At 48.0% G+C, this 13,048-nt stretch overlaps 1 protein-coding gene across 1 annotated transcript in view; it reads right to left on the bottom strand.

The window, feature by feature from the left end:
* LOC115119367 (insulin receptor-like) overlaps positions 1-13,048 on the bottom strand; it is a 159,399-nt gene that overhangs the window by 118,583 nt on the left and 27,768 nt on the right. Inside the window, exon 2 of the mRNA XM_065013752.1 lies at positions 2,128-2,691. Within this exon, the coding sequence (XP_064869824.1) occupies positions 2,128-2,691 (564 nt within the window). The remainder of the gene's footprint in view (positions 1-2,127; positions 2,692-13,048) is intronic.

Consider the following 13,048-nt stretch of genomic DNA (forward strand, 5'->3'; position numbering starts at 1 on the left):
TGTATAGAGGCAAAAGTAGTGCACTTTGTATAGAGGCAATAGAGTGCACTTTGTATAGAGGCAATAGAGTGCAATTTGGGAGGCAATGAAGGTTTCTCAGGTTCAGTAGCTACTAGTCTGTCAGCCTGTCTACACTCAGGAAATGACATCAACACCTGTGCGTAAGTGTGTGTTTGTGCATCTCTAGACTCCGTACAGGTCATGTCTGACTAGACTCCACTACAGAGTCTCTGTACAGGTCATGTCTGCCTAGACTCCACTACAGAGTCTCTGTACAGGTCATGTCTGACTAGACTGAGACAACAACACTCTAAGTTCTAGTAGAGCACACAGACAGACAGAGAGAGAGTGTGTGTTCCTTGGCAAGACCACAGCAGCATTGCCTGTCTGTCTGAAGCACACACACTTCACTTTCCAACAACTCTTCTCCGTAATCTGACTTCCCTGGAGACTGGGTCTCTGATTATTAAGTGACATCACTGTAAACCCGAGTAGTTCGTGTTCGCTCTCTCTCCCCCTCCCTCCCTCTTTCTCTCCCCCTCCCTCCCTCTTTCTCTCCCCCTCCCTCGCTCGCTCTCCCCCTCCCTCGCTCGCTCTCTCCCCCTCCCTCGCTCGCTCTCTCCCCTCTCCCCCTCCCTCGCTCGCTCTCCCCCTCCCTCGCTCGCTCTCCCCCTCCCTCGCTCGCTCTCCCCCTCCCTCGCTCTCCCCCCTCCCTCGCTCGCTCGCTCTCCCCCTCCCTCGTCTCTCCTCCCCCTCGCTCTCTCCTCCCCCTCGCTCCCTCCCTCTTTCTCCCGCTCTCTCTCCCCCTCCCTCCCGCTCTCTCTCCCCCTCCCTCCCGCTCTCTCTCCCCCTCCCTCCCTCGCTCGCTCTCTGCTCTCCCCCTCCCTCCTCGCTCTTCCCTCGCTCGCTCTCCCCCTCCCTCGCTCGCTCTCCCCCTCGCTCTCTCCTCCCCCTCGCTCTCTCCTCCCCCTCGCTCTCTCCTCCACCTCGCTCCCTCCCTCTTTCTCCCGCTCCCCTCCCTCTTTCCCCCCCCCTCCTCTCTCTCCCGCCCCCTCTCTCTCTCTCTCTCCCTCTCTCTCCCCTCCCTCCCTCCCTCCACCCCCTCCCTCCACCCCCCTCCCTCCCTCCCTCCACCCCCCCTCCCTCCCTCCCTCCCTCAATCAATCAGATACATTCACTGATATACTTTCACTTATAAATAGCACAACACGGAAGGAGAAGCAAAATCAACATGGTGCCTGACTACTAAACAAACAGAAATAACCTGCCACATTAAAACCAGTGGAAGCCGTGTGCACAGCAAGTTATGGCAACACATTAAAACCAGTGGAAGCCGTGTGCACAGCAAGTTATGGCAACACATTAAAACCAGTGGAAGCCCTGTGCACAGCAAGTTATGGCAACACATTAAAACCAGTGGAAGCCCTGTGCACAGCAAGTTATGGCAACACATTAAAACCAGTGGAAGCCCTGTGCACAGCAAGTTATGGCAACACATTAAAACCAGTGGAAGCCCTGTGCACAGCAAGTTATGGCAACACATTAAAACCAGTGGAAGCCCTGTGCACAGCAAGTTATGGCAACACATTAAAACCAGTGGAAGCCCTGTGCACAGCAAGTTATGGCAACACATTAAAACCAGTGGAAGCCCTGTGCACAGCAAGTTATGGCAACACATTAAAACCAGTGGAAGCCCTGTGCACAGCAAGTTATGGCAACACATTAAAACCAGTGGAAGCCCTGTGCACAGCAAGTTATGGCAACACATTAAAACCAGTGGAAGCCCTGTGCACAGCAAGTTATGGCAACACATTAAAACCAGTGGAAGCCCTGTGCACAGCAAGTTATGGCAACACATTAAAACCAGTGGAAGCCCTGTGCACAGCAAGTTATGGCAACATAACTATGGACAACAGAGCATCGAAAACAAGGAAATAACTGCAGAAAAGGAAGACAACAACCGCAAGGTCAATCATCATCTTTCCTAGTGTGCAATTTCTACATGCATTTAAAGACAGTCACACCATCATCTCCCCTCGTTAAAAAAGGCCTTCTGACCTCAATGGAACTTCCAGGATAAATACATTTAAACATATACACTAATAATAAAATAACACAGTGTCTTACTTCTCTGGCAGTGCTTGTGCGTCCAGCAACGTTCGTTGAAGTTCCCATTGATGGTGGTCTGTTGACAGGTAGCCTTCCCCTTGGCCAGCGCCCCGGGACACACGTCCCCGCACTCCCTGTCATTCTTATTTGACACAATATAGTTGTCCTCCACCGTATCCAGGATCTTGGACCAGTCCAGGGTGGAGAGGTAGCAGAGGTCCGGGTTCTTCTCGATCCTCACCGCTCCTCGGGTGATGTTCATCAGGCTATGGAGACCGATGTCCCTGAGCTGCAGCATTTCAAAGAAGACCAGAGCGTAGTTGAAGAACAGGTTGTTTCCTCGGATCACGGTGAGGTTGGGGAAGAGGTCTTTGAGACTCTCCATACCGTAGACCCTGAACAGGAGCAGAAAGTCTGTGACCACGGTCAGTTTTGGGTAACTGACACCCCTGAAGTCCTCGGGCTTGGTCTTGAACATGAGGATGATTTTCAGGTGGCCCTCGATGACCGTGCAGTTCTCCAGGGAGCGCAGATTGGTCACGTTGTTGCGGATGTCCTTACTGGAGCAGATCCCATTGGAGACTTCAGGGGAAGAGACAAACAAACTGATTAGAGACGGAACTAAGTTAAGGACAGCACACCAAAAAGAAATCGTCTAACACAAGACATTTTTTGGTGTGATGTCCATCTAATTTCTATGGACTTTATTAACCAATATTCAACAACCAACTACTTTAGAGGAATAACCAGAATGAGCACATGATCTATTATCCTATTCATGTAAAGTTATAATTTTTGGGATTAATTCATTCATGATCAGTTAGACACCGCAACTAATATATGTCTCAGAGTTCAGCTTTTTACAAATGACAATCAACATACACTGAGTTTAACAAACATCAGGAACAACTTCCTAATACTGGATTACACCCCCTTTTGCCTTCAGAACAGTCTCAATTCGTTGGGGGCGTGGAATCAAGGTGTCGAAAGCGTTCCACAGGGACGCTGGCACATATTGATTCCAATGCTTCCCACAGTTGTGTTAAATTAGCTGGATGTCTTTTGGGTGATGGACCATTCTTGATACACACAGGAAACTGTTGCTCGTAGAAAAACCCAGCAGCTTTGCAGTTCTTGACACAAACTGGTGCGCCTGGCACCTACTACCATACCCTGTTCAAAAGGCACTTAAAATCTTTTGTCTTGCCCATTCACCCTCTGAATGGCACACACACACAATCCATGTCTCAATTGTCTCAAGGCTTAAAAGTCCTTCTTTAACCCGTCTCCTCCCCTTCATCTACACTGATTTGAAGTGGATTTAACAAGTGACATCGATAAGGGATCATATCTTTCACCTGGTGAGTCTGTCATGGAAAGAGCAGATACATAGATATAGAGAAATAAACTACGGTAGGCTATCGTTCATTTAACAAATCTTTATAGGACCTACTTTAACATACATTCAACCTCAGTCATTAACATATTTCACTTATCTTTATTTCAATACCACTTTATTTATCCCCTCAGGGGAAATAATTGTGTTGTAGTGAATGGTGAATTAATTAACATAATTAGCATAATTAACATGATTAAGAACCCCATCAGCCTGACTATCAGTAACTTAAGCAGATTGCCGAGAAGATATTTATGATATCTTGGCAAGTTGGCGATCATTTCTACAAATGGGAAACGATTCCCAACTGACTAACATTGATAAACGGTTAAATATAATAGACAGTGTATTCATGGATACCAAAGGAGGCCAGGCTTCCCAAAATATTTGACCAATAAAAATGAATAAAATAATTTCTCATTCGTCATTTCGTCTTTTCAGTCAATTCGCAAGTGGCTGAGTCTCACTCGAGAAACCATCACTAGCGAGCGAAACAGCGCCCCCTTGTCTCAGTATGTGTAGCACATGTATCTGATGCTGTCTGGACAGGGAAACAGCACCCCCTTGTCTCAGTATGTGTAGCACATGTATCTGATGCTGTCTGGACAGGGAAACAGCGCCCCCTCTGTCTCAGTATGTGTAGCACATGTATCTGATGCTGTCTGGACAGGGAAACAGCGCCCCCTCTGTCTCGGTATGTGTAGCACATGTATCTGATGCTGTCTGGACAGGGAAACAGCGCCCCGTCTGTCTCGGTATGTGTAGCACATGTATCTGATGCTGTCTGGACAGGGAAACAGTGCCCCTTCTGTCTCGGTATGTGTAGCACATGTATCTGATGCTGTCTGGAAAGGGAAACAGCGCCCCTTCTGTCTCGGTATGTGTAGCACATGTATCTGATGCTGCCTGGACAAAAAGAGTATAACATGTTGGTGCCGTAGCATTTGATTGATTGATGCCAGCAAAAAATTTGGCCTCCCTTGATATAAAAAAATATATATATTAAAAGAATTAGCCAATCAGCGTTGAGCTGAGCTCAACTGTAAGTTGTCCTGGTGCAGAAAAACACCACCTAAGGGAGGCCAGTTTGGATTTGGCTTCAGATCAATCTAATAACTTCCTCAGCAAAACTTTTTCAGAAAAAGTTCTGGTCTGCTTGTGTTGATGTCCTGCAGTAGCTAGCTTGCTAAATAGACCCTTTCCTAAACCTTGGATGGAGATATCAGGTAACGTGCAACCTAACCCTGGCACTGATATGCAATGTCTCCAAACCCCCTCTGATTTTAAATCAAGATCTGGTTTTGGTATTTTTCATTTAAATCTCATCAAAAATTGATGGGGTTAAGATTTGGGCTAAATCAACTGATGCTGATGTAATTGTGTTTTCTGAAACCTGGCTCAGCAAGTCTGTTTTTGATAAGGATATTTGTATAAGTGGTTACAATGCTTATCGCACTGATCGAGTTAAGGTGGGGGTGTGGCTATATATGTAAAAACTAAATTCCCTGTAAGTGTTGCAAAGCCTGAAACTATTTGTAAACAGTTGGAATTTCTTGCTTTGAATATTGAGGTTTCGAAGGGCCTCTCTATAACTGTGATTGGCTGTTATAGACCCCCTCTGCTCTCTATAACTGTGATTGGCTGTTATAGACCCCCCTCTGTTCTCTATAACTGTGATTGGCTGTTATAGACCCCCCTCTGCTCTCTATAACTGTGATTGGCTGGTACAGATTGGCTCTCTATAACTGTTTGGCTGGACCCCTCTGCTCAGACCCCCTCTGCTCTCTATAACTGTGATTGGCTGTTATAGACCCCTCTGCTCTCTATAACTGTGATTGGCTGTTATAGACCCCTCTGCTCTCTATAACTGTGATTGGCTGTTATAGACCCCCTCTGCTCTCTATAACTGTGATTGGCTGTTACAGACCCCCTCTGCTCTCTATAACTGTGATTGGCTGTTATAGACCCCCTCTGCTCTCTATAACTGTGATTGGCTGTTATAGACCCCCTCTGCTCTCTATAACTGTGATTGGCTGTTACAGACCCCCTCTGCTCTCTATAACTGTGATTGGCTGTTACAGACCCCCTCTGCTCTCTATAACTGTGATTGGCTGTTATAGACCCCCTCTGCTCTCTGTGATGCATTTTCTTCTCTGATTAACCTTATGTCTAAACTTCTTTACAGTGAAATGATCTTGATTGGTGATCTCAACTGGTGTTGGTTAAAGCCGGTGTCTGATGTTTTGTAATTCTATGAATCTTACCCAGTTGATTAACTCACCCACTCGCCCAAATCTTAAATGCCCAGATCAATCTACCCTGATTGATTTGATATTGACAAATGTTCCACATCAATATTCTGCGGTTGGTGTTTTTTGTAATGATTTAAGTGACCGTTGTGCTGTTGTTGCTGTTAGAAATACTAAGGTTCCTAAGACAAACCCACGTTTTATTCGTAAGAGAAATGTGAAGTGTTTTAATGAGCAGGCTTTCCTTCATGATTGGTTTTATTTTGACTGGCGTTCAGCTAGACGACAAATAGGGGGAGTCAACATTTGTTTTACTTACACACACACACACACACACACACACACACCAGTACAATGGACAACCACATGATACTGTATTTAGCAACATTGATTGGACTAAATTGTTTTTGGTATCTTTAAGTTTGTTTTCAGTGTATTAAACAAAGCATGTATAGCCCTGTTGATTTGATGTTGAAACGGTGCTGGAATAGCGGAGGCAGGGCTCCTGTTGTCTTTGTGCTGACTCACGGTAACTCTGTGGTTCTAAATCACTAGTTGTTTAGTAACCTCTGGAAAACATGAACTTGCTTGACCATACCGCAGCTGATACAACTGTTTGTTACATGCAATATTTGCTTTGTGGACTTCACCGGACAGATGTGGCTCTCCGGTTTTGTGATGAAACAAAGGTAGGTGTCGTTGATTTATTCCGCCAGTGTGTGTTGTCACGGCCTTATTGGATATTACAGTGACATATGAAGAAATGGGTTATAGAACAAAACCACACAATTATGACAACATAGGTTGGAATATGGCTTTGTTACTGGCTTGGCCTCAGTGATTTTACACATGCACCCCTACTGACAATAGATACAGCTAATGCATGAGATGGTTGTACAATACAATATTCATAGTTCAGAGAAAGAGAATTGCACACAGCGAATTGTGTAATATTTGGTCATCTTAAATTGCAAAACCAGTTTTGGGGTAAAGAAAAAATAAATAAAAATTAGACAAAAGGCCTAGAATCAAAATAGACCAGAAAGTTTGAGACAATAAACTTCATCACAGCAAAATATGTGGGTTGTGTGTCTTGATTTGATTAAACCTATGCCTCTGACAGTTGGTTCAGTAACCATATATCTGTCTGTTACCAAAGACATGCTTTCACCCACATTATAACATACAGCGCCATTGTTGGCTGTTATTACCCACATTCTAGTATTAAGTGCTGTCATTGGTTGTTGCCCACATTCTATTCTAATACGGAAGTTAGCGCTGTCATCAGAGTCAAGTCACTCTGATTTGGTACGTGGGCTGAGGCTGTAACTTTTGTAACTAAATCAACACATTAGTTAAACACTTTAATCTCGCTATCCCAGATCTAAAATCTCAAGTCATTTGGTCAGATGGTCATTTTGTGTTACGTAGGTCTGTCCAATAGGGATTATGCAGGTTATCTTCAACAACTAGCCTAGGTCTATGGATTATAGGGCAGGAACCTGGAACCTCACGATATTATCACAATACTTAGGTGTCAATTACGAGCATCAGTCAATCTGTAAGAGCCTTTTCCCAAAATGACTAATAGCAGTTCTGAGCAATTAAAAAAAAAAAAGTTTATTTAAATGTTTTATTGTTCTCCTCTCAGGTGTGTGTGTACATAACAGAGTCAGCTGTGTGTGTACTGTAAACTGGGGTCAACACAGTCAAAATGTGTGTGTTGTGTCACTTGATTTGATTAAACTGGGGTCAACAGGTCAGTCAGCTGTGTGTCTGTACTGTTACCTGGGGTCACCCACATTATAACAGGTCAGTCAGCTGTGGTGTACTGTACCTGGGGTCAACAGGTCAGTCAGCTGTGTGTGTACTGTACCTGGGGTCAACAGGTCAGTCAGCTGTGTTGTACTGTACCTGGGGTCAACAGGTCAGTCAGCTGTGTGTGTACTGTACCTGGGGTCAACAGGTCAGTCAGCTGTGTGTGTACTGTACCTGGGGTCAACAGGTCAGTCAGCTGTGTGTGTACTGTACCTGGGGTCAACAGGTCAGTCAGCTGTGTGTGTACTGTACCTGGGGTCAACAGGTCAGTCAGCTGTGTGTACTGTCAGTCCTGGGGTCAACAGGTCAGTCAGCTGTGTGTGTACTGTACCTGGGGTCAACAGGTCAGTCAGCTGTGTGTGTACTGTACCTGGGGTCAACAGGTCAGTCAGCTGTGTGTGTACTGTACCTGGGGTCAACAGGTCAGTCAGCTGTGTGTGTACCTACTGTACCTGGGGTCAACAGGTCAGTCAGCTGTGTGTGTACTGTACCTGGGGTCAACAGGTCAGTCAGCTGTGTGTGTACTGTACCTGGGGTCAACAGGTCAGTCAGCTGTGTGTGTACTGTACCTGGGGTCAACAGGTCAGTCAGCTGTGTGTGTACTGTACCTGGGGTCAACAGGTCAGTCAGCTGGGGTCTGTACCTGGGGTCACAGGTCAGTCAGCTGTGTGTGTACTGTACCTGGGGTCAACAGGTCAGTCAGTGTGTGTGTACTGTACCTGGGGTCAACAGGTCAGTCAGCTGTGTGTGTGTGGGGTCAACAGGTCAGTCAGCTGTGTGTGTACTGTACCTGGGGTCAACAGGTCAGTCAGCTGTGTGTGTACTGTACCTGGGGTCAACAGGTCAGTCAGCTGTGTGTGTACTGTACCTGGGGTCAACAGGTCAGTCAGCTGTGTGTGTACTGTACCTGGGGTCAACAGGTCAGTCAGCTGTGTGTGTACTGTACCTGGGGTCAACAGGTCAGTCAGCTGTGTGTGTACTGTACCTGGGGTCAACAGGTCAGTCAGCTGTGTGTGTACTGTACCTGGGGTCAACAGGTCAGTCAGCTGTGTGTGTACTGTACCTGGGGTCAACAGGTCAGTCAGCTGTGTGTGTACTGTACCTGGGGTCAACAGGTCAGTCAGCTGTGTGTGTACTGTACCTGGGGTCAACAGGTCAGTCAGCTGTGTGTGTACTGTACCTGGGGTCAACTGGGGGGGTCAACAGGTCAGTCAGCTGTGTGTGTACTGTACCTGGGGTCAACAGTCAGCTCAGTCAGCTGTGTGTGTACTGTACCTGGGGTCACTGTACTGTACCTGGGGTCAACTGATCAGTCAGCTGTGTGTGTACTGTACCTGGGGTCAACTGATCAGTCAGCTGTGTGTGTACTGTACCTGGGGTCAACAGGTCAGTCAGCTGTGTGTGTACTGTACCTGGGGTCAACTGATCAGTCAGCTGTGTGTGATAGGTGAAGGTGCGAGCGGGCATGTTTATTTATTTAACTAGGCAAGTCAGTTAAGAACAAATTCTTATTTACAATGAGTGACGACCAAAAGCCAAAAGTCCTGCCGGGACGGGGGCCTGGGATTAAAATAATTCATTACAAAGTCCCTCTTTGCCATGCAAATGAACTGAATCCCCAAAAAAACATTTCCACTGCATTTCAGCCCTGCCAGAAAAGGACCAGCTGACATCATGTCAGTGATTCTCTCGTTAACACAGGTGTGAGTGTTGATGAGGACCAGGCTGGAGATCACTCTGTCATGCTGACTGAGTTCAAATAACAGACTGGAAGCTTCAAAAGGAGGGTGGTGCTTGGAATCATTGTTCTTCCTCTGTCAACCGTGGTTACCTGCAAGGAAACACGTGCCGTCATCATTGCTTTGCACAAAAAGGGCTTCACAGGCAAGGATATTGCTGCCAGTAAGATTGCACCTAAATCAACCATTTATCAGATCATCAAGAACTTCAAGGAGAGCGGTTCAATTGTTGTGACGAAGGTCCAGCAAGCGCCAGGACCGTCTCCTAAAGTTGATTCAGCACCACCAGTACAGAGCTTGGGGCACCACCAGTACAGAGCTTGCTCAGGAATGGCAGCAGGCAGGTGTGAGTGCATCTGCATGCACAGTGAGACGAAGACGTTTGGAGGATGGCCTGGTGTCAAAAAGGGCAGCAAAGAAGCCACTTCTCTCCAGGAAAAACATCAGGGACAGACTGATATTTTGCAAAAGATACAGGGATTTTCTCTGATGAATCCCCTTTCCGATTGTTTGGGGCATCCGGAAAAATGCTTGTCCGGAGAAGACAAGGTGAGTGCTACCATCAGTCCTGTATCATGCCAACAGTAAAGCATCCTGAGAACATTCATGTGTGGGGTTGCTTCTCAGCCAAGGGAGTGGGCTCCCTCACAATTTTGCCTAAGAACACAGCCATCAATGAAGAATGGTACCAACACATCCTCCAAGAGCAACTTATCCCAACCATCCAGGAACAGTTTGGTGGCGAACAATGCCTTTTCCAGCATGATGGAGCACCTTGCCATAAGGCTCGGGGAACAAAACATCGATATTTTGGGTCCATGGCCAGGAAACTCCCCAGACCAAATATCCCATTGAGAACTGCTTCTGCTTGGATAGCTACATCGGAGCCAATTCTTTAAATGTTATTTTTTGGTTGAGATGGAGACGTGAATGCAACATATTTATTACTAACTTGTTGATCAACCAAAGCTTGAAAACCTATACAGGGTATGTTGATGACTTCCCAAATGCTACAGTATATAGTCCTAAATAGTATTATTTATGATACATGATGGATAGAGTATGGTTACCCCCCCCCCCAGGCGTACTCGCAATGCCAGTGGCTTCTGAATTTAAATCAGAAGCCACTGTCAGATTTCTGGATCGGGCTGCGCTCAGAGTATCCTGCCTTGGCAAATCACACTGTTAAGACACTGATGCCCTTTGCAACCACGTACCAATGTGAGAGTGGATTCTCGGCCCTCACTAGCATGAAAACTAAATACAGGCACAGACTGTGTGTGGGAAATGATTTAAGACGGAGACTCTCCAATACAACCCAACATTGCAGAGTTATGTGCATCCTTTCAACCACACCCTTCTCATTAACCTGTGGTGAGTTATTCACAATTTTTTGATGAACAAATAAGGTTTTATATGTAAGATGGTTAAAGAGCAAAATGATTGATTATTATTATATTATTATTTGTGTCCTGGTCCTATAAGAGCTCTTTGTCACTTCCCATGAGCCGGGTTGGGACAAAAACACACTCATTCTTATGTTTAATAAATGTATTGTATAGTGTGTGTGTGGCAGGCTTCCAATGATGGCAAAAAAAACAACATTGTAGAGTGCACTAACCCTGGTGCTTAGAGGGGGTACGCAGCTGGAGGTTGAATGTTTGAAGGGGTACGAGACTATAAGAAGTTTGTGAACCACTGCTCTACATGATGGAACCTTTCATTCATATGACTAAACTATTTTTATTATTTTTTTATTGCAGACAGACAGCCCCTGAAGACGACACGGACAGACAGCCCCTGAAGACGACACGGACAGACAGCCCCTGAAGACGGCACGGACAGACAGCCCCTGAAGACGGCACGGACAGACAGCCCCTGAAGACGGCACGGACAGACAGCCCCTGAAGACGGCACGGACAGACAGCCCCTGAAGACGGCACGGACAGACAGCCCCTGAAGACGGCACGGACAGACAGCCCCTGAAGACGGCACGGACAGACAGCCCCTGAAGACGGCACGGACAGACAGCCCCTGAAGACGGCACGGACAGACAGCCCCTGAAGACGGCACGGACAGACAGCCCCTGAAGACGACAGACAGACAGCCCCTGAAGACGACAGACAGACAGCCCCTGAAGACGACAGACAGACAGCCCCTGAAGACGACAGACAGACAGCCCCTGAAGACGACAGACAGACAGCCCCTGAAGACGACAGACAGACAGCCCCTGAAGACGACACGGAGAGACAGCCCCTGAAGACGACACGGAGAGACAGCCCCTGAAGACGACACGGAGAGACAGCCCCTGAAGACGACACGGAGAGACAGCCCCTGAAGACGACAGACAGCCCCTGAAGACGACAGACAGCCCCTGAAGACGACAGACAGCCCCTGAAGACGACAGACAGCCCCTGAAGACGACAGACAGCCCCTGAAGACGACGGGAGAGACAGCCCCTGAAGACGACAGACAGCCCCTGAAGACGACAGACAGCCCCTGAAGACGACAGACAGCCCCTGAAGACGACAGACAGCCCCTGAAGACGACAGACAGCCCCTGAAGACGACAGACAGCCCCTGAAGACGACAGACAGACCCCCTGAAGACGACAGACAGACAGCCCCTGAAGACGACACGGAGAGACAGCCCCTGAAGACGACACGGAGAGACAGCCCCTGAAGACGACACGGACAGACAGCCCCTGAAGACGACACGGACAGACAGCCCCTGAAGACGACACGGACAGACAGCCCCTGAAGACGGCACGGACAGACAGCCCCTGAAGACGGCACGGACAGACAGCCCCTGAAGACGGCACGGACAGACAGCCCCTGAAGACGGCACGGACAGACAGCCCCTGAAGACGACACGGACAGACAGCCCCTGAAGACGACACGGACAGACAGCCCCTGAAGACGACAGACAGACAGCCCCTGAAGACGACAGACAGACAGCCCCTGAAGACGACAGACAGACAGCCCCTGAAGACGACAGACAGACAGCCCCTGAAGACGACAGACAGACAGACAGCCCCTGAAGACGACAGACAGACAGCCCCTGAAGACGACAGACAGACAGCCCCTGAAGACGACAGACAGACAGCCCCTGAAGACGACAGACAGACAGCCCCTGAAGACGACAGACAGACAGCCCCTGAAGACGACAGACAGACAGCCCCTGAAGACGACACGGACACTCAGCCCCTGAAGACGACACGGACAGACAGCCCCTGAAGACGACACGGACAGACAGCCCCTGAAGACGACACAGACAGACAGCCCCTGAAGACGACACAGACAGACAGCCCCTGAAGACGACAGACAGACAGCCCCTGAAGACGACAGACAGACAGCCCCTGAAGACGACACGGACGGACAGCCCCTGAAGACGACACGGACACTCAGCCCCTGAAGACGACACGGACAGACAGCCCCTGAAGACGACACGGACAGACAGCCCCTGAAGACGACACGGACAGACAGCCCCTGAAGACGACACAGACAGACAGCCCCTGAAGACGACACAGACAGACAGGTTGACCATAAAAGCAGCCCCTGAAGACGACACGGACAGACAGGTTGACCATAAAGGCAGCCCCTGAAGACGACACAGACAGACAGCCCCTGAAGACGACACAGACAGACAGGTTGACCATAAAAGCAGCCCCTGAAGACGACACAGACAGACAGGTTGACCATAAAGACAGACAGGTTGACCATACAGACAGACAGACAG

This window comes from Oncorhynchus nerka, linkage group LG9b (assembly GCF_034236695.1).
Source record: "Oncorhynchus nerka isolate Pitt River linkage group LG9b, Oner_Uvic_2.0, whole genome shotgun sequence".
In the NCBI taxonomy this organism is placed as follows: domain Eukaryota; kingdom Metazoa; phylum Chordata; class Actinopteri; order Salmoniformes; family Salmonidae; genus Oncorhynchus; species Oncorhynchus nerka.